This window comes from Cyprinus carpio, chromosome A12, assembly GCF_018340385.1.
Source record: "Cyprinus carpio isolate SPL01 chromosome A12, ASM1834038v1, whole genome shotgun sequence".
Classification (NCBI taxonomy): domain Eukaryota; kingdom Metazoa; phylum Chordata; class Actinopteri; order Cypriniformes; family Cyprinidae; genus Cyprinus; species Cyprinus carpio.
In genome coordinates, this window is record NC_056583.1 from 18,283,555 (window position 1) to 18,306,169 (window position 22,615).

General features: G+C 38.0%; 1 protein-coding gene across 1 annotated transcript in view; it reads right to left on the bottom strand.

Moving 5' to 3' along the window:
- Positions 1–13,874: 13,874 nt before the first annotated feature.
- LOC109099305 (BAH and coiled-coil domain-containing protein 1-like) overlaps positions 13,875–22,615 on the bottom strand; it is a 95,808-nt gene continuing 87,067 nt past the window's right edge. Inside the window, exons 22-29 of the mRNA XM_042767953.1 lie at positions 22,433–22,550; positions 22,192–22,267; positions 19,456–19,564; positions 19,160–19,276; positions 18,882–19,031; positions 16,843–18,050; positions 16,511–16,747; positions 13,875–16,416 (exon numbers count right to left, since the gene is read on the bottom strand). Of these exons, the coding sequence (XP_042623887.1) occupies positions 16,207–16,416; positions 16,511–16,747; positions 16,843–18,050; positions 18,882–19,031; positions 19,160–19,276; positions 19,456–19,564; positions 22,192–22,267; positions 22,433–22,550 (2,225 nt within the window). The 3' untranslated portion in view covers positions 13,875–16,206. The remainder of the gene's footprint in view (positions 16,417–16,510; positions 16,748–16,842; positions 18,051–18,881; positions 19,032–19,159; positions 19,277–19,455; positions 19,565–22,191; positions 22,268–22,432; positions 22,551–22,615) is intronic.

Consider the following 22,615-nt stretch of genomic DNA (forward strand, 5'->3'; position numbering starts at 1 on the left):
CCGGTCCAGATGTTCTACGTATTTGTTCTCTCTCTCTGTCTTTTCTACACGTGCTTCACCATCAGCCATCTGTGTCTCATAAGGGGGCTTGCAGGTCCATCTCTCCTCTCCATCACACACAACACACGTCACAAACCCTGTCCTAAAGAATGCGGTGAGTGGAACGGGATAGCAACAGCTGGATACACAGGAGAGAGACAGTGAGACAGATAAACATGTGGAACAGTAAACAGAATATACAAATCCTTTTATAGCTTACAAACATAGGGACAGTAAACAAAGCCGACATGACTGTGGCTTTTTAGCCCCAGCTGCAATGTGGAAATCTTTACTACGACCAGACTCTGATCATCTCTACAATGATTTACCAAAAAACTGATTGCTTTGGTCTGTTGTTGTGACAAATGCATGTGAAAAAAAAGTGGTCTGTCCACTCTGTTTTCTTAACTTCATTACGCAGGCTTGAAAGAGCCAGTCTATCTAGACAAAATTTCTGACTATTTACAGCCTAGAGATTTTAAGCTACATTCACCAAACTCAGCACAGTCCTGCAGCCAGTTCCCTGCAACATTTAAAATGCATTTTTATTAATCATTCCAGTTTAATAAAATGTTTTAATTTGCCAATAGTTTGGAAAACAAATATTGGACAAGCAAATAGACTAAGCAAAGCAATTACCAATTGTTTTAAATGCAATTTAAAAGTCTAAATCTAAAACAAATTTAGAGCTTTAAATAATTCTTAGTTAATTCCAATTTTAAAAGTGATATATAGGCCTATAAGCTGTCTTAAATTTAACTGATAAATGGTTCCTTCAATTTATTTTTTAGTGGTAGTCCTAGTCCTCCATAACCACAGTCCAGCAATTTAAATAAATAAAATTAAAAATTTTTTTTAAATAAAATTAAAAAAGTTACAATATTATCACAGACAGAGAAAACACATCCTGACTCAATAGCTCTCAAGTCTATCTCCGACTGACTGACAAAAACTACACCAAAAAAAAAAACACTGTACAATATTTCACAATGATCATCAATAATAAAATAAAAAAAACAACAATATTTTAATGTCTATTCAATGTTTCTCTCATCTTCCATTATAAATGCAACATTCTTCATTTGGGGGCTCAGTCCTTATTGATGTATGCAATTAATTGTAACTAATTTGATTAATTAATTGGCATATCATGTTTCTAATTTAATTACAATTTTAATAGTTTAGCCTTATTTTATTTATTATTTTTTTTTTTACTTTTTTTTTTTTTACTTTCAGACAAGGTTTTATCAAGCCAACATCAAAGTTTGTCTTGATGAACTTTCCTTTTCTAGATTGATTTTGAAGCTCTCCTCTCATCAGTGTGTGGCAAACAGCAGAAGCCTTTCTCACACAGGAGGAGGCACATCTCACTTAAGAGAGGCACATGTCTGGGAAAGCTTATCTGGGCAAGTTTGCGAGATACTGCAGTTGCAAGATGCTTCTTCCCCCATGGAGCATCAGCATGGCACTGCAGGGGGAGCATCAGGCGTGTTCGGCTAGAATGTACCAACATGTGTAAGTGGTTACAAAGATCAGCTACCACCAGATGAGCTTAGCATGGGCAATATCGATGCCAGAGTTGAAAGCTTATGTACACACAAACAGAGATCCCTTGTCACAAGTGCTAACAGATTTTTTTTCCCAACCCTCAAACAAACAAATTCACTTTCACTTGTCTAAGAAAACAATATTGTGTACATGTGAATATTTATGTATCAACCCAGACACGACACTGCTACACACATATAAAACACATTTAAAACGAACAATAGCAAATATACTAAAATACAGCAAAAAGTTATACAGGTATGGAACGAAATGAGGGTGATTAAATAATGGCAGATTTTCATTTTTGGATGAACTATCCCTTTATATGTAATCATAAAATTAAGCAGCTAGATATATAAAAAATGATCACTTCCATGATGTCATATGCATTGTTTGTGGCTTCCTGTAAGGAGTGGATTTCCAGTCTAAGTTTACGATAAATGTATTTTTAGTTTTGCAGATCAGGGAAGAGAGCAAGGAAAGGAGCACAGAGCCAAGGTGTGTTGATGGAGCTGCAATCCTGACCATCCCCTGGGCAGTGCGCGGAGTTACAGTTACATGGACGAGGAGTGTGTGCGAGATCAAATATTCACTTGCGAAAAGTCCGCAGAGGCTTCAGCCTCCTCCCATTAATATCAGCTTCCGTCTGGATTTAGTCAGCCAAACCCAGTGGGAGGAAATCGTCTGTCATCAGAAGCGTACACGTGTGCACTTACATATACAATCACACACACTGTTGCAGTGCAATGCAAGGAGAGGCATGCAGCGCACAATGTCGATTTTAGAATTTGGTACTTTTGGAATTTTATACGTGTGATATCATTCAGCCAACAAGTGTAGAAGACCGTGAGAAAATTCTGAGTGGTGTAAGAATGAAGCCTGGCCTTGCCCCCTCCCGTCCCTAAATCAGTGGATTAAGGTTTGCCTGTTTGGCCTTAAAGTCGCCAATTAATCGAAATGGACAATTCTTTTTTTTTATGGAATATTGCAGTTTTTATTATAAATTTCAGACCTTCATTGTGACATTCAATCCTGCTCAGCTACTTCAGGATGGAGAGGTGAGAGAGCAAGAAAAGAAAAAAAAAAAAAAAAAAAAAAAACCAGAGAAAACTAGTAACCATGTGACAGCTTTGTTATGTTTTGAAATCCTCTCTTATGCTTCCTTTCTTGCTTTCATCCATGACTCCCTTGCTTTTACCAGCACAGTCCAATATACAGGCAAACAAACACACACATTCGCAGGTACAAGTACTCACTATACAGCCTAGGGCAGGCAAAGGGGTGTATTGGGTTTCGCCTGTCTGAAAAATAGCCTGTTTACTTATAGAATACTTCAGACATCAGACAAAAACTGTGATGGATGAGAAAGACAGTAGCCTTGCCTTACACATACAGCAGTCTCTGTAAGACACATACCTTCCAGACAAACAGAACAGAGACATTATTTCATAGCGCTTACTCACTCCAGTCTTCAGACCATTGAATAAATAGGGTTTCTGATCCACACTGCAGCTTATACTGGCCAAGAACTGCCCACTTAGACAGCATGAGACTGTCTGACCAAAATGTAAAGCGACCAACCACAGTTCAGTTTTTACATATGTGACCCTGGACCACAAAACCAGTCATATGGGTCAATTTTTTCAAAATTGAGATTTATACATCATCTGAAAGCTGAAAAAAATAAGTGTTCCATTGATGTGTGGTTCGTTAGGATAGGACAATATTTGGCCGAGATACAACTATTTGAAAATTTGGAATCTGAGGGTGCAAAAAAAAAAAAAAAAAAAAAAAAAAAAAAAGTCAAACTATTGAGAAAATTGCATTTAAAGTTGTCCAAACGAAGTTCTTAGCAATGCATATTATGATCAAAAATTAAGTTTTAATATATTTACAGTAGGATATCTTCATGGAACATGATCTTTACTTAATATCCTAATGATTTTTCTTATTGAATTTTGACCCATACAATGTATTTTTGGCTATTGCTACAAATATACCCCAGTGACGTAAATCTTGTATTTACCTGAAATAGATAATATCACAATAACGCTGGCACTGAAAAATGTATCCATATTAGCACATGGATTTACCTGAAATAGATAATATCACAATAACGCTGGCACTGAAAAATGTATTTAAATAATAATAAAATCCACATATATATTTAAATTATTATTATTATTTAACATTTATTTTTCTTAATTAATACTGTCCAATAACAACACTAGAAGATAAAGTTTAAGGACGCAGGATCAAAAGAAAAGAAAATAAATTAAAAGAAAACTAAAGAAAAAACACAAATCATCTTTGAATGAAATGAAACAATCAGATTTTGAGAGTAGCCTAAATGCTGTCTTTGACGAGAAAACTGTGTGAACAACATCAAATGAAAACTGAATATTCAGAAGTCCACCACACGCCACTGCGGTGGATCATATCCACTGCTCACACGCACGAATGCACACCTGCACATATGCACAGGAAATCCCCCTGCCAAGTAGGAAACTCAGACTTCTCCTTTCCCCTTTCTGTCCCTCTCACATTCAACCACAATCTGAGAACACACACATAGACAAAAGAGAAAAAAAAAAAAAATTATAACACTTTTTTTTTCATCTCACCCCAATGGAGGATTTTAAAATGCAGAGCGGTAAGTAAGCAGAGTGAGGTTTCATGGTCACACTCATATTATCACAGAGACAAAATACAGGCAGTGCATGCTGGTCCGTCTGACGCCCCTAGTTACTGCTTGAGCGAGTAAATGGGGGCGAACAGTGTCTATCCAAAAAGGAACCAAATCATCAAAGTTGCACTATATTTCATGTCTTCTGGAGCTATAATTTGGCTATATGTGATTAACAGAGCAAAATAAAACCAAAAAAAAAATTATTAAAAAAAAACAATTTTTCTTCTACATTATTATCCCAAAAATTAAATTTAAATCAATGATTAACATAGCCAAATGTCATTAGTACTTGCTGGTTCTTCAAATCTATCATATGGCTTCAGAAAACTTTTTGTTTGTTTTATTTATTTATTTATTTATTTATTTGTTCCTTTTGGAGCTTGAAATTGCTTGACATGAATTGAAAAAATAGTAAAATGAAATAAATATATTGTTTAAATGTAATAAATAATTAAAACAGTGCAGCATCATTTACACATGGTGATCCAAACTTGCATTACCTTCTTTCTTTTGCAGAACACAAAATAAGATGGCTCAAACAATGTCAAATGTCAATGGGCTCTGCAAAATATCTTCTATTGTGTTTCAAAGAAGATTGAAAGTCATGCAGGTCCGTAATGACACGATTAAATTAAAACTGAATGTTCATATGTAGGTGACCTATTCCTTTAAGAATAATAAGCCTATATGCATTATGCTTATGTGGTTACTTCTCCAAGCAGAGCTACTAGTGTCTCTCCAGGTGTCTGCCCCAGTTAACACATGAGCCCCTTCCCCCTTGTTTCCCCTGCGTTGTCTCTGCGGGCCTTGGACCTTCTGCCTGAGGGACATGGGTAAATCTGCATAGCTGGCTTGTCTGACAGACAGAGATGTGTGTGTTGTATGTGTTGTTTGGCCAAAAGAGGTATGCATGAGAGTGAGTGCTCTGTGCCATAGCTGCGCTATTGCTGCCCAACTCTGCCAGATCTTCCCTTCCTGCGGGACGTCCACCTGATTTACAGCACCCTGCAGGGATCCCCAGCTGCTTGGCGCCCACCCTGACACCAACACACCTGCCCGGGCTCCATATGTAGGAGCAATGCACCTGCTAACATAAAGTCAATGTAAAGATGAAGTAGGCATGATGTTTACAGCAGGTGGATGCATTATATTTATACATGCTTTTTATTATCAGAGTTGTTGGCAGCAGTAGGAGTTATGATGGAAACCATACTGGGTGCGGGGCGTTTAGAGGGGAATAGTCTTGGGTTCCTGATGGACACTGTGCAGGTGAAAAACCAGTGTGGTTCGAGCACAAGCATTCGCACACATACTGATAAATTACACTCTTGGTCTTGCCAAGAGTCTTACTCTGCCTTGGAGACAGCAGGTGAATATATATTTATAAAGACAGACTGCAAAAACTGTCTGCCTCACACTGACACATTCACCAGCTACATCTTAAAAAAGATTTACAGGGTGTGGATTCAAATACACCCCCATAAAATGTCCACAGTAAAACTGGTTCACCTGGAGTCAGGCAGCATTGAACCGTCTATCAGATCATTTTAGGCAGCTTGACTCTGGACCCCTTACACTGTTTTAAAAAACACACCCCTCTCTTTATATCACATCTACACACAAAAAAAAAAAAATTCCCCCCCGGTTCTTCTCAACTGGTAGGTCAGACTGGGCAAAAAACAAAGTGAAATGCAATTAATAAGATAAATTAATAGTGACTTGTGGAACTTGTAATGTTAATATAAATATATATTATCGTACATAAAACTGAAATACAGTTAAAAGTAATACGATTTTTTGATGTTTTTGAAAGAAATCTCTTCATGGCTCATAATATCTGCATTTATTTGACTGAAAATACACTGATTGTAATGTTGTGAAATATCATAACAATTTAAATCAATTTTGAAATGGAATTTATTTCTTTGATGGCAAAGCTGTTCATTGCCTCATGATCCTTAATATGCTGCTTTGCTGCTCAAGAAACATTTCTTATTATTAAATGTTAAAAACATTTTTGTTGCTTAATATTTTTGTGTAAACTGTGATATACCATTCAAAAAAAATTTTAGTTATCACTTTAATTTTAGTTTAAACTAACTACACTGTTTGGTTATGTGCTTTTAAGTTATTGATCATTTGTTTTTTCCCCTAATATTCAAATATTAGTTTTATGTTATATTTATTTAAGTTTAAACAACTTTAACTTTATTTGATATTTCTAACGTTTACATTTTAAAAAAGTCTAATATTTATATTTTATTTTAATTCAGCTTTTTCTTTCTTTCTTTTTTTTTCTTATATAATTTTAAATTGTTTTATTTAACAATAACAATACTGGTTTTCACTCCAATTTAAATCTCTATCCTAAACAAAACCTGTTCAGAACCACTGCTCTATCCCGACTTGCAAGCAAATCTCATGTGAAAAACTCACAATGGCATAGCATTATCCAAAGGGGAAAAGATAGAGACAAGAAAAAAAAAAAAACATCAACAAATGCAGTGTTGCGCAAGGGCAGAGTGCAATATAATCGCTGGCATGTCGTTCCGCGCATTGACCTGAAAGCTCACACTGAATGTGCTGTGGATGGATATGTTTTGTGCACAGGGGCCCCGGCTGTAAGAGGGATAGATGGGGTGAGCTGGACGGGTTCCATGCCCTTAATCCCCCTACTCAACCTCCGCGGCATTGGTCTGGATCACCATATCCAGCACTTTCATGCAGCTGACAGCCATTCATTTACACACGTGGCTCATAGAGTGATGCATTGAATTTAGAATGTAAGTGGGGTTAGAAAAAGAGATGCAGTGTTGGGAAATGTTACTTAAAATACACCAAAAACACATTCTACACAAAAAAAAAAAACAACAAAAAACATAAAAAAACATGTCCTCCAGCTGGTCTTTCATCCAGGCCATTTTAGACTAAATTCCATTTAAATAATAATCTTTAACAAAACTATAACATGTACACACCTTTAAAACATCCAAAACCAGTTATGAGACAACCATAAAACAATCATACACCAGAAAACAAGCTTAGGCTGGTTTAAAATGTTTTTCAGAAGCATATGGTTTAAACATAAAATGTTCTTCTTTCTTATAAACGCTGGTGATGTACAGCTGAAGACATCTTGTCCTTCCCAAGCATTTCTGTTGGGTCAACAAAACGATCCGTAGATAACACCAAGTATTTACATATCAATGTGACTGCCAACATAAACTAAAAGACAGTAAAACTAATTTACAACAGTAGTCCCTCTGTAACTGTGTTAAAGGGGTCATATGATGCTGCTAAAAAGAAGATTATTTTGTGTATTTGGTGTAATGCAATGTGTTTATGTGGTTTAAGGTTCAAAATACACATTATTTTCCATATAATGTACATTATTGTTTTACCTCTATGCCCCGCCTTTCTGAAACGCGTCGAGTTGTCTTATCAACAAAGCTCATCGTCCTGTACAAGCGAATGTGTGCTCTGATTTGCAGTTATCCCAGTGCGTTGTGATTGGCCGAATGCCTCAAGGTCACAGTCAAGTCAAGTCACCTTTATTTTTATATATCGCGCTTTAAAACAAAAAGATTGCGTACGCAATAGCAATCTGAACAACATTAATTATGGGAAACAGTGTCTCAATAATCAGCAAAATGAAAGTTAAAGGCCGATTCATCATTGAATCTCAGTGGATGTAACATCATGCAGCTCAGTTCAGTTTAAATAGTATCTGTGCAATATGTTGCAATCAAGTCAACGATATCGCTGTAAATGAAGTGTCCCCGAACTAAGCAAGCCAGAGGCGACAGCGGCAAGGAACCAAAACTCCATCGGTGACAGAATGGATGAAAAAAAAACCTTGGAGAAACCAGGCTCAGTCGGGGGCCAGTTCTCCTCTGACCTGACGAAAACCAGCAGAGGCCAGCAGCACTAGACTCACATCTTTTTCCTATGGTCCTCAACCTATTGACCTAAATCTTACTCACCTAAACATTACACCACTCAACATCCAATACCACCACCACCAGACCAACGATATGTGGGCTATGCCGTTCTCCCCAGGCCAGCCAGCACTAGACCTCAGTCCACAGCTGATTCTACTCGTGCACATCCGGATTATCGGTTCTCTTTTAGCAGTTCAGTCAATGTACCGTTAGGAGTAACTGAATAACTCAGGATATTGGTTTATTTTGCATCAGAGGGAGTGTAAGGCACGTTTATAAACCGAATAACTTAAGTAATTTGTGGATTAGTGTGTACTGGAGATGCGAACCATTTCAAACGATTCATTTTGATTTGGTGAACTGGTTCGACCGGTTCACAAATGATTTGAGCACGATCCGCACATCACTAGACGAGACAAAAACAATAAAACCCACAAACGAGGCATTTGTTACATCCAGTGGGGACATTATCATTGATTATAATGACTTATATTTTCTTTTTACGTGTTGCATTGCGTATCGCGCTGCATAAACATAAAACCATGTCTGCATTTGTGATCTGAGAAACAACAAACAACAAGCCTACTCTACTTATTTAAATATAAAAAATTTACTTACAGGCTGTGAGTCAGAAGCGCCAGACTGTCCTTGCAAAGTTTGAACTGCCCAACTTTATAGAAACAGCCGTTGAGCCACAGATGCATTGCAGGCTACTGGTTCAGGAAACAGTCCTCGTCCTCCATAAAATGTGCAGCACACATCTAATTATTTGGGTTGAACTGTTCTGGAACAGTGTTAAAATACAACTTAACCATTGATTTCTAGTTGTGTCCTTGGCTTTCACCACGAAGCACACAGCGACTCCACAACATTGCAGCAGCAGCAATAGAGAGACTAAAAGTTACACCTTTTTTCTTTGTGTGAACATTTGGGCGGTGTTATGCAAATCTTCCCTCATAGTGACGTAGAGGTGTTAAAACGAGCCTTTTTAGGGGTGTGTGGTTGACTCTTAACTTTGTGTTAAACTTAATGTTAAATATGAGCAAATAGCTCCAGATCATGTATTACACCATAGAAAGGATGTCTATTCCAGCATTAGAGAAGATTTTGCCAGTATATCTGTTTGGGAAACTGCCTAATCCTGTGTAATTCCAGGTTAAAGCCATCCTCAAATCCAGTGCATCAGAAATTCAGTAAATGTCAGAAGTGATAAGTAGCAGGTGGATAGTGGATTTATATACATAGCAATTAAATGAAAATCAGTTAATCTATAAGCGCACAAAGACAATCTATAATCACCTACAAACAAAACTTATATCAACCTATACAGATGTTTTTCAAGCTATAGAGTGTGCAAAAAAAAAACATAAAAACATTACACTAATACACCAATCTAACTAACTAACATGGTATTTTCATGCCTTTGCAGACTGCTAAATTCAATTCTTAAATCCCTAAATACCTAAAAATTTCCTTGATTACATGATTACAGGAGCCTAATGGCATAATCTATACATAAATCTCATTTACTGTCTCAGTGTCTGCTTTTGTTTGTGTTAGCTTGAGCACTGTTATTTATCTGCCTAGTATTTGCACTTATCTGGATTGCAACAAAATTAAGCAGTATATTTTATAAAAGCAAACCAAACAAGTAATTCCAGCTAACGTGGCAGCTTTCAGAAATTATTAAAAATTATTAGTCTTTTATGCACAGCAAGGCTGCATTTATTTGATCAAATATTGAGAAACACTAATACAATTTAAAGTAACTGTTTTGCATTTTAATATATATATTTTTTTAACTTATTCTTGTAATGACTATGGTAAGCCACTCTTCCAATGTTCAGTATCATATGATCCTTTAGAAATCATTCTAATATGATGATTTGTGTTCAAGAAACATTTCTTACTATTTGTATTCTGGAACAGAAAATTTACAAACAAATTCATTCATGTAAAAAACAAAACTTTATACATAAGAAATAATAAATAATAATAAAAAAAGAAATAAATAACACAAGAGCAAATTTCAATTTCTTCTTTTTATATTAAAAGTAGGCATCCTCCTTGGCCTGGCGAAGCTAATTGAGTTTTGCACTGAACCAAGGTTTGTCGTTGTTAAATGTAAAATAAGTCCTGGTTGGAACACACATGCCCTCACAGAAACTGATGTAGGATGTCACGTGTCTGTGAGCACATCCAGATCAGTGGCTGCAGGCTCAACAATCCAATCAGTGCAGTCCAAGCAGGCTTGTAAATCCCACTCTGCTTCAATAGTCCGTCTCTTTACAGTTCTTACTACAGGTTTCGTAGATTTAAGTTTTGTGCTTGTAGGCTGGTAGAAGATGAACCAAACAGTGATCAGAGAGTCCCAGAACCGCTTGGGGGGCAAAGTGGTATGCATCCTTTAAAATTTTGTAGCAATGGTCCAGTATATTGCTGTCCCTGGTAGGGCATGTGATGTGCTGTCTGTATTTAGGCAGTTTGCGAGTGAGATTAGCTTTATTAAAATCACCGAGAATGATAATGAAAGAGTCCCGGGTTGTTCTTTGTGTGTGATCTGATCAGCCAGCTGTTCTACCGTCATCCTCACACACGTGTCAGGAGGAATATATGCACTAAAACTGTGATTTCAGAATTTCACAAGCGCTTCCTTGGGCTCTGGTCAGTGTGTGTGCACGGGCGCGCTCTTCTGGGTGAAATGCCAATTCAAGGAGTTCCATCCTTCATTATGTCACGAAGAGCCAAGCTCGAAAAAAAAAAAAAAATCGAGGAGTATATCTGTCACAGGAGTAGAACTTTCATATCGTTTTTTGAAACTTTTGCCATGTTTAGCATGAGAATCCAACTCTTTAATAGTGTAAATAACTCAACATGCATGAAATAGCATTAGACCTCCCCTTTAAAAATATACTTACCAAAATATTATAATACATAACTTAAGAAAATGACAACATATATGTATATACAAATATACAATATATATATAACAATATATATATATAATATATAATAACCCATTTTATTGTCCACCAGGTGTCCAGACACAGGCTGTGCTGCTAATACACAACAGTCCTTGATTTCCATTAATAAGGACAAATCTGTCTCTTTTTGTTTCTCTGTACTTACTGGTATGGTAAATGATGGTGTATGTGTACTGCTAAAACAGTATCAGGTTAGACTGTCTATCTCACACACAACTCCATGTACAGTATGTGTCTGCTCTCTGCTCGGGCCTTTCATACACTGACAGGTTTGGGACCCTAGAGCAGCATGACATTGCATGATGTATGAGCTCTCGGACCTTCAAACCAACCCCACCATAGGAGGGGTCTGTGTGCGCTCTCCATCTCCTCACCAGCACCTCATTCAGAATGCCAAACCCTCACCCCACCCCATCCCGCTCCACACAGTCTCCTCTCATCCTCCTGAGAGCCACTCAGCAGGCGGGCCAGAAGAGGTCATGCTGAGGGCAGGACATTTATGAGGTGTAGATATTTGCCTTCCCTAAAAAAAACACACTGTGGCATTGAGACGGTCTGGCTTCTGCTCTTTCAGCTTTTCAAGTTTCAGGTTCAGCAAGTTGCTGGAATAGTTGTCCGTGTCTGATACACCTAGCAAAAACAGAATATTTGTTTATTTGTGTCAGTATTCGTGTCAGTGAACAAAAAATGATCGAATCCTGGAGTATTGCCCAAAAGATACTGTAAACGTAAACTGCCTTTACAGTTAAAAAACTGCTAAAAAAAAAAAAAACATTCCACCCTCAGTGTTCACATGCGTCTGATGCATGAACGGGCCTCCGGCTCCAGGTTTGACTGATGTGCACTCATTAACTCTGGTTCTTCGGGTCAGCCTCTCCCTCCAGTACTGAAGTAGTCATAAGCATCCCAAACATTCCTCTCTCACCGAGGTGACATGGCAAACATGGAAACCTTGCCTGAAAATAAAGGTTAAGAGAAAGTAACTGAAAAAAATATACATCAATATTATTAAACATTAACATACATCAATTATTAATGTACTCAATTACATGTTGAAAACAGTTTTTGCTGCTTAATATTTTTGTGGAAATCATGACACATTTTTTTGATGAATAGAAAGGTCAGAAGAAATGATTTTAAAATGATAATAATAAATGTTTATTAAGCACCTAATCAGTATAATAGAATGATTTCTGAAGGTTCATGTGACACTGCAGACTGGAGTAATGGCTGCTGAAAATTCAGCTTTGCTAGGAATAAATAACGTTTTAAAATATATTACAATATTTCACAATAAAACAGTTTTTGTTATATTTTTGACCAAATAAATGTAGCCTTGGTGAGACTTCAACAACATAAAAAAAAGAATTTAATTATTCCAAACTTTTAACAGGTAGTGTATATAAAATGTTCAAATTAAGAATAGTTTTTTTTTCTGACTTCATAACGCATAAGATAACACTTTGAGGAAACACAATTAGACATGAAAGGGCAGCAAAAAAAGGAATTGTTACAGAAGTGTTCCTGCTGTGTTTTAAATATTAATGTGCTGTTGTCTCCAAAAAGATTAATAAATTTTGCTTAGGAAAAAGCCCCTTTTCAAAAATAAGGAGTTATGAAGAACGTGAATCACATACAGGATGCAGAACAATCTTCTACTTGTTACACTTTTAGCTTTGTGCACAAACCATCTTCTTCCTGCATTGTGAAGGTGCATAATACAATAACATTACAATTACATCTCTCACACACACACACACACACACACACACACACACACACACACACACACACACACACACACACACACACAAAACCTTTCAAAATGGTTTTACTGCCTGATGCGCATGAAAACTTTTTAAATGGTTCTTTTGAAAGCCATCTATAATGCGTCAAAGAAATTAAAGAGGCTTAATTTATCCGGAAACAATACACTGAAGAACCTATAGCCTAATGCAACATCAAGACCTTTTTTTTTTAATCTCCAGAAAACCGTAAAGCCAAGTCATTAATGATTTTTGTTGTACCTAAGGTACTACAAAGAGCCTTTATTTTTAGTGTATTAGTGAATCCATACAAATACTCTGTCCAGGTCATTTTTCCCAACAAATTTAAAACAATGAATTAAATTTTGCATAAAGCCTTGCATATAAAAAAATATGAGTAATTGTCATGATTTATGTGTAATTTATATGAATATATGAACATATAACATATTCCCAACATTCACCCGTCTATTCTTTTTTACTATTCAAGCTTTTTTTTAAATTATCTTTAATAACCTGTAAAATTTGTAGTGTACCATTGTTTGCAGACTTTATATCTCTATATTTTTCCATGTCCTCTGTTTCTCCTTTCTACATCTCTCTCTATTTATCTCTCCATTCTCAAAGGGGTATTGGAGGAAAATGACCTGCATGTGTTCATGACCTTAGTTAGTCAGCTGTCTGCTCTTGCTGCAAAACTGCTGAGCTCAAACTGAACAACAATAGATCAGTCGATACTCTGGATGACTTTTCAGAACATAATTTTTAACATTTTTTGGTGTTTGCAGATAGTTAATCAGGTTGAAAAGTGAACATGTAAATAGAAAATTTAATATACATTCAAGTAAATCAATGGTTTCAATATACATTTAGCAAACAAGCTTGAGTAATATACACTGAGCCATGGTAATTTAGATTTTTTATTTTTTTTATTAAATGCAACACGAATGCAATAAAATTAAGATAAATAACATGTTTTAACAGTGGAAATATCTTAGAGTTATATTCCCCACAAGGTCAAAAAGAACATCCACCATAAAAATCAGTTACAAGTGGGTCTTAAATTCAGGTTACACAATGATTCTATTTCCTTTGAGGCTTGGCCAACTTTCTGGCATGCTGGTGGTGCCAGTGCTACCATATCAAGCGTTGAATCCAGTGTTTGTTTACAAAAATACAATTTTTCTTTTTCTTTTTTTATAGACCCAGAAAGTGACATTACATTTATATTCACATCAGATTCCTTAAAGCTTTAGCTTCTGCAGTGTAACAGCAACAATGTCATTAAAAAAGTAAGTCATCCTTTAGGATTGAAAGGCATATCTGTCCTTTTTCACAATTCCAACACGGAACAATCTGTACAGGCTTGCATATTGAACAAATAAGAGTACAACATTGACAATGGAAAAAAAACAAACAAAAAAAACAAAAACAATTTTTGGCAAAGCAGAAGAAAAAGTGACAAGAGGCAATATTTTAGATTAGATCTGTTTTAAACTGCCCTCACTTGCATGTTATGATTGTCCTTCATGATCATGTGACACAGGACAGCAGGAAACTTCAAGTGCTGGAAGCATCTTTTCACTCTTTGCATTTCCATACCCACTCCTTGCAGACATAAAATCCTTGGCCGACACTTTGCTACAACATTACTGAAATGTTGTGAGAACATTTCAGCAGTTTTCAAACACAAAAGCATTTAGAACGCTATCTGCAAAATTAGTTGTCAGTCATCTAAAGTACATCAGGCAAAACATTGCAAGTGCCCCTTGTTTATGATTCAGTCTACATATTTATTGCAGCTGGAAGTTTAGTAATTCCAAGGAAATACTTTGGTTTGACATTTTGGAGGCCAGATTCCTTCATATAGTATTTAAAAAGAATGTCCGGATGGTAAAACCACCTCCACATGTGCTATACGGATCTGGGACTTTTAACTACAGAGTGTTAGCTTTTTACACAAATTGTTACCAATTAGATCACACAAAGACGATGAAATGCAATAGAAACAAACCATTCTTTCAAAGCCAAAATCAAACTCCAAGAGAAAGATGAAAGAGCGTACACAGACAGCCTGTTTCCACTGACTGGACTGCATTGTGTCAGCTCTACTGTTTGCTCCGTGAGCAGAACATCTCCCAACCCTCCCTTCTCTCCTATACAACAGTAAAGAGGGTATTCAGTAACTAAGGTCTCACAAATCAAGCCTGTCCCTAAAACAAACCTCTCAATCACAACAGTTAATTCATTATAAAAAAATAACACAATCAAGAGCAATAAAGAGGAATAGAGTTCTCTCTTCATTTATATTATATTTACAGTTTGTAGTTTTTAATATATATATTTATATATTTACATACATTAAATAAATCAGTTGTACAACTATACACCTGAATGAGAAGATAAGCAAGAGGTACAGAAGTGTATGGCTTGACTGGAAAATCATTCCTTTTGTTTTTGTCTTTGTTTGTTTTTGTTTGCTCATAAACCGACTTACTAATATACTGATAGTAATCATTAGCGCCAAAATAAAAATAAAAATCCCTGGTATTGTCAAAAGAGGTCATTAGACTGTACACATGTGAAAGCATCATTCAATTTAAAACACCAGTTAGGCCTCTAATCTCCAGGTTAACGCCCATTCCTGTTGGTTTTGTTTATCTATTTTTTGTGGCTGATCTCTACATACAAACATGGTTGTTCACATATTTGCATACAGCAAAAAATTTGCCCTCTCATTCACATCTCCTCTCACGCAAAGACGCAAACAAACAAACAAACAAACAGATCATACCACAGCTCAAAGTAACAGTGTATTTGGTCCTGCTGGGATATCAAAAAGTCCTGGGAACATCAGTTTGACGTTTAACCAGTGAAGATCTTTCTGAAAGAACTTTCCACAAATCCAAAAACACAGTCAGTGTTTTTCAGCTCTGATTCATGTTCGTCAGTCTATATATCCTACTCTGAACGAGTCCAGTGCCTTTTTCACTAAAAGATAAAAAAAATCATTCCATGTCTGTGGAACCTACATAGAGTAATCACCACGAGTTGTCCTCACCACAATCCATTCAATAATCTACTGTTTCTCCAAGAGCAGAGATGAAAGAGGTTGCAGAAACCCATGGCTGTGGCTTAAACTCACTTTCCACATCATGCTAGTTTTGTAAGAGGGCCCTGATTATCAGCCATTTCTTTCATCTCACAATTTCAGTAGTGCATTCAGCCATTTTCTAATGTTAACAGATGATCGACTCTCCCTCGGCTGTCACCAGCTGGCCACTGGTGGGGTCGTAGGTTCCAGCCAGGTAGTAAAGATTTTGACTGTTGCTGTTGGGTTTCCTGATACGGCTCAGGCGCTCATATTCAGCTCGGCTTACCACCTGGCACTTATGGGAGATGGTCTGGACATCATTTTCATCCTGATGGGAACTTTGGTACAGGGCATGCTGTGAAGAGAGAAGAAAGGTAGGTGTAGGTGTGCAATATCTACTGTACCTAAAGTCAATCAAAACCAAACAAGACTTCTGGTGACTACTGTACCTTGCCATCCCGGTGCCTTTTTCCAAGCTTAGTCTCTTCAGGGTGGTAAAACCACTTTACTTTGACTACCATGTTGCTTGACCAGGATTCCCAAAGACTCTCAATGCGACCAATGAAAGGGAGATGGGGTCGACCAGCTGAGAGGAAAACTGCACAGTCGCCAACTCGGACGGTGTCTTTCCCCCGAACAATGGCCTTGTAGAAGAGCTTCCGGGCTTTTCCTTTCAAACCCCGTCTCTGATGACAGAAAAAGTAAAGTTTAAGGGACTCTTTCAGAAACTACAACCATTTTAGACTGGCATTAAAACAGAAAAATTGGGACAAGAAATTACCTGAGTGGGGTTCCCAGACCACCTCCACAGTTGCCGTCCTGGCATGAATGAGGATGAGTTGGGTGGGCCCTCTGAAGATGGTATCTTCTGTTTTTTAGGGAAATCTTTGGAAGATTTGGACTGCACTACAGAGGAAGAGTTGTTGGCAATCTCCTTTCTCCTCTGAGATTTTCCTGTACTACTACTGACTGCAGTCTTTGAATTAGAGATAGTCAAAGTTTTGGCTCCGAAAGTATGTCGTGGTGGGGCGGTCGGAGGTTCAGGATGCTGCTGTTGTTGTTGAAGCAATGTGTGATGAGAAGAAAGGCAACCCTGAAGCAGAAGCCGTGATGCCTCCTCTTCATCTGAACTGTAGGATGAGTCATTGTCAGATGAACATATACTAGAGCTAGACAATGAGCCTGAACTAGATGCACTGGAGGACCCCGAGGATGATGACGAAACAGAAAGACGAGACAGAAAGCGTCCCGATGTGTGCATTGCTGCCCTTCTGGAATCTTCATCTTCATCTTCATCCATATCTGAACAGAAGCTTAGGCAGTCGCTGTGGCAGTTTGGCCCATAATCTGCATATTCACTAAGCCTGAGACTCTGAGGGTGTTTACGCATGTCTGAGGAACTTTTGAGAAGATGGCAACTGTTCCTTTTGGCATCTTTGACTAGAAGAACAGACTGGGAGTAGCCCATTGTTGAGCTTAGTTCTCCTATTCCTTTGGCTCCAAAGCCCTTTTCCATTCGTCCACCTCTTTGTGCCTCTGGGTTTCCAAGAAGCAACAATGCTTTTCCGTTCTTAGTCTTGGGGGACGTTACCCCTTCGTGGTCCAGTTTGACAAGAAATTCCTTCCTGTCTCCTGACTTTCTACCTCGTAATCCAGGGACGCCCTTGTGACCAAGAGGCAGACCTGTTGCCAACTGCTGATTTCCAAAGGAAGTACAACCATTCGCAATGCTGCTGAAGGAGTCCACCTCAAAGGAAGTGCTGAATATGCCTTTGGCTGGAGTGGTCATGGTGGAGCTAAGTAAGGGGAACATGTCTGACTCCTTTCCCCTTAGAGCTTTCTTTGTTAACCCAGTAAACTGGAAAAAATCCATGGAGGGTTTCCTCCTGGACATGGCAGCAACCGGCCAGCCAAGAAGAGGGGAAACAGTTCCAGGCACATTCTCAGATGCACAGCTCTTTGATGATGCATTGACGGATTTGGGCCTTCCTGTTGAGGGAGACAAACAAAGGTATTGCTATGGGGATGCAGGAAAACAACCCTTCATTCAGTGATTACTTATTTGCATTTTCCAAGCTCCACTTCCTAAGATACTACCTTTAGCCCCTTAGAGAAAACAGATACAAACAGATATGGCTGACAGGGGAACGTCTGATGACTCCATGTTGTTGTGTTATTGCAGATAACATCTGATGAGTTAGAGCTGCTGGACTGGTAGTTCAGGGCTTTAAGTAGGACTCTATAGTTAAGTGGCGTTCAACCTTGATGCCAGTTTCCCTCATCCATTTGTTCATTCAAATACATCTCATTCCATTAATCAACCAAGCACTGATCTCATCAATGCAGATGTGTTAATTGCACAGAGTCATTAAATGTAAGGAGCAAATAAAATGTATACAGATTATCCAACCTTACATCTGATAACACTTTTATGGCTCTTGACAAACATTAAAGAAATATTTTTTTGGGAGTGTTAGTTCCAGGAACAAGAACTTAGGGACAAACAGGTTGAGAAACATCTACCCAGCAAGTTTCTTTGACAGTCCCTGTGATTACTGTGTAAAGCAATAAATCACAAAAACCTGCTATGGAAACTTGTTTAATAGATATTCCTTAACATGCCTTTTGAAACAACATTTTTATTTCTTTCATTACAGGTCAAACATCACACCTTAGGGATGTATGTGAATTATGAGAGATTTTAATCTTAGAATGCAACAAGCATCAGTTTAAAACATGTAACTCAAAATAGTTTTAATCCAATCAATGTGGAATGTGGGAAACTGTAAGAATGTGAATGATGCAGCTGTCAACTCGCACCTGACTTGGCTTTCATAACAATCTTCCTGGGCTCTGTGTTAGTGGAACACTCTGAGGACACATCAGCCTGTTGAATCATCTTCTCTAGAGTGGAGGTCTTCCTCCTGCGGCAGCTAGGTGAGACCAGGTGGACTGGTGATGGCTCTGCACCTGCAGTATATCAACAATGCCACAGGCTTAATGACAAGCATGGAAACTTGGCACAATGTCTAGCATTACTAAACACTAGACTCTTTGTTTATATTGGAGATCAAAGGTGTTTATCTGCAGAAACGTACAGTGGATTTGGTAGCCTGGTGGAAGCAGGCGAATATTCGAAAGAGAAATCCATCCCCGGTCTCCATCATCAAACTCTACCATGATGCTGCCCTCCTTCTGTTCCTCACCTGGACCACCTGTGAAAAAAAAATTTACAGCTCTAAACCACATACATAAAAAAACAGTAATATTATCTATCTATCTATCTATCTATCTATCTATCTATCTATCTATATAGATATAGATATAAGTATCTAGGTTGCTTTTAAACATTGATGGAGATTTGTTTCGTGTGTGTGGGTGAGAATGATCTCACCTTTACGGACATATCCAGGATACAGACAGCGGGACCGTTCACTCCAGTAAGCACACACTCTTGTTCCAGGCGTCAGAATTTCCACCGTATCTGGCTGCACATCTAAAACCTGAAACACATAGATGACTTTAAAAATTAACCTACATATCTCACAGAGAGGCAGCTTATAAAGCATAACAAGTTGATTTAGCTAAAACACACACATTCAGAACATGAGATATCTTTGCAAAAGCATAGATATCTTTGAGGCCCTCCCCTTAAGGCAGTTATAACCATGGGTATACCTTTCTCAAGAGACTCTGTTGTTTGATTTTGTTCCCATAGTCAGTTTCTCATACTGAACCAGAATAAAAAGAGAGGAAATCAGCATCACTGAATGGGGCGTCTGCTTTGAAATAATAGAATAAAAGAGCAGAGAGGTGAAAAAAGCCTAAATCGATGACTTTATTGTGAGGCTGCCAGCTCCCCTCCCACTATACAGAGCACATGCACCAAGGGCTCTTTCAGGCCCAGTTCAAACGGGTCTGCTGTAGATACGGCCTTTCTGGCAGACAGAGCAAATGGCGATCTGGGAAGTTTTTGGCTGGGATATGCAGGAAGTGGTGTTGGAAGCAAACGACTGATAAGAAGTCTTAAAAGCAGCACAGGAAAAAGTAGGTATCACTACACTGGGGGACTAATGCTAGTGGTTATATAGCAGTGTCTCAATTAAAGTTTTTTTTTTTTTTTGTAGCTTGATTCCCCTGAAAACTATAAACAATTGTAGTCTCCATCAAAACACTGCTATTTGAGAAGACCAGTTTGAGTATTTGAGTGTGCAATCTGGCCCAAATTGCTTCAACCAATGACATGCATTTGGGACATCACTGTTTATCTGTTTATCTGACTAATGGCAATGCTTAGGCAACCTGTTTGAATACAGTCATTATATATGTAATTCATCTGGTGCAGAAATTACAAATTTCATCTTGAACTCCAGAGAAAATGCTCAGTAATACAGAAGGGGAACATGGGTGTGAAATCCAATGTAAAAAATAACATCTGTTTGTGCATGAAAATGTGCACATTTCACACCAAAACAAAAATTCTGTCATCATTTACTCGCCCTCAAGTCATTCTAAACTGTATTCTTCTGTATTTCTTTCTTCTTTAGAACGTAAAATATGATATTTTGAAGAATGCTGATAACTAAACAGTTTCGATCCCTATTGACTTCCAGTGTATGCACAAAAAATACAATGGAAGTCAAAGGAAATGCAGAAGAAAGATATGCATACAGGTTTGAAAACAACAGGAGGCTGAGTTTCATTTACATTTTGGGTGGACAATCCCTTCAAAGTCAACATCATCAAGAAAAAATAAAAAATAAGTTTTTTTAACGGACTGGACTGTGAAAAGTGGGATTTACACACCAAAATGGAGCCAGACAAAATGACTTTGAATCAAGGAAATAAATAAGGAGAATTTTGGTTTCATGTTGACTTTAAGTTTATGTAAACCTGAGCTGTGCTTACTTCGTAATTCCACACTAGTTCCAGTAATGCTGATACACAACCATACACATAGGAACAATGCTGAAGGCTTATGGGCGAGTGAATTGTGTTCAATGTCAAAGCTTTTACTGTGTTAGCCTTCAATGTGAATATAGCATTAGCTCTCTTGTTCTTTCTGTTCTCCCAGCTTTATCTTTCCCACAACTATGCACAAATGACATCCAACACTGACACAAATGACAACCTCCTCTCTTTGTTTTGCAGCTTGTGGATTGTATCAAGAAGAGATATCTTCAGATGTTTTGTGTACTGTACTGAATTTGAGAGTTGCACAGAGCATGCTCATTAATACATCTTTGAGGGAAATTGGGGATGGGTGGGGAAAGCTTGCAATAGGCGGTCTCTAGCCAGCGAGACACTTTTTTTTAGCCTGTGATTTTGAGAGAGATGAATGAGAGAAGTAATGCAAGTAATGTATTCAAATGAATGCATGCCGACAAAGAGCTGTTGGTTTACGGTGTGTAATCAACTCCCTTTTCCCCCGTCGGCTTAGATAAACTATGCGTGTAAGTATAACCCGCAGTTCAGCCCTAAAGATGTTCCTAAATAAGAAGATAAATAAATAAAAAGGGATAAAACATGCTCTTCTGTACATCCCCCAGGGGGGCCACGCAGAACTAATAAGTAACAGCTATATACAGTCACAACGTGAAACTGTATATGCAGGAATCTAATGGACTGCTGGACCGCATTGGGAGCAGCTAACGAAGGGTACTGCCTAAAAAAAATGCTATATTAGCTAGTTCCTTGTGTTGTCTGCTTCCCTCTATCACAACCAGATGCTGAAATGCTCCTTTAAAGATGAATTTGATGCTCAATGAGATAAAACAATAAGCAATAAAAGACACAAATGTGAAAGAATGCCTAAAGTTGGACTATAGTCCCGCACACACCCATCATAGCAGTTTACACGCTTCATGGGTAAGTAACTGCCTATCGGAGGACAACCAACTCACACACACTCACACAACCCCAGATGCTATGTTCTTAACTGCTTTTGCAGAAAGTCACAGAGCTGGGCTGGATCCAGCCTTGAGCTGATGGGGCTCTGGGGGAGAACAAGGGGTCTGTGAGAGCCTGTGAGGGTGGCCTGAGGAGCTGGTTTTACCCAAGGCCTGTATGGGAAGATGGAGGAGGTCTTCGGGGGAACGAGCCACTGAAGAAGCTTTTTAAAGGGTCTCACCGCTTGCTGAAGCAGCTGCTCCAGAGAGTAGATCCTCTGCCTGTTTCTGCGCTCTCCTTCAACAACAACACTAAAGCTGAAGAAAGATATAAATAAAGACTTTTTAATTATGTTAAATTCTGAATGTAATCAACCATCCATCCATCTCTTCATCATTCCATCCATCCATCGTTTCATCCAATATCCCATCCATTCATCCATCCATCCATGTTTTATTGAAAATACAGGGTTATTGCCTTACATATCAGGCGGGTCCAGTGTATGTACATAGGCAGCGTACAGTAACTCGTCCTCTTTTGATATTAACACTTTCAGCCCATCCCTCAGGATTTCTTTGGTGAGAATGCAGTTGGGCAGGGCTGGTTGTGACAAAAACAGATTAAAGTGAGAGGGCATCCTCTTTTTACCACATGCATATCATGTC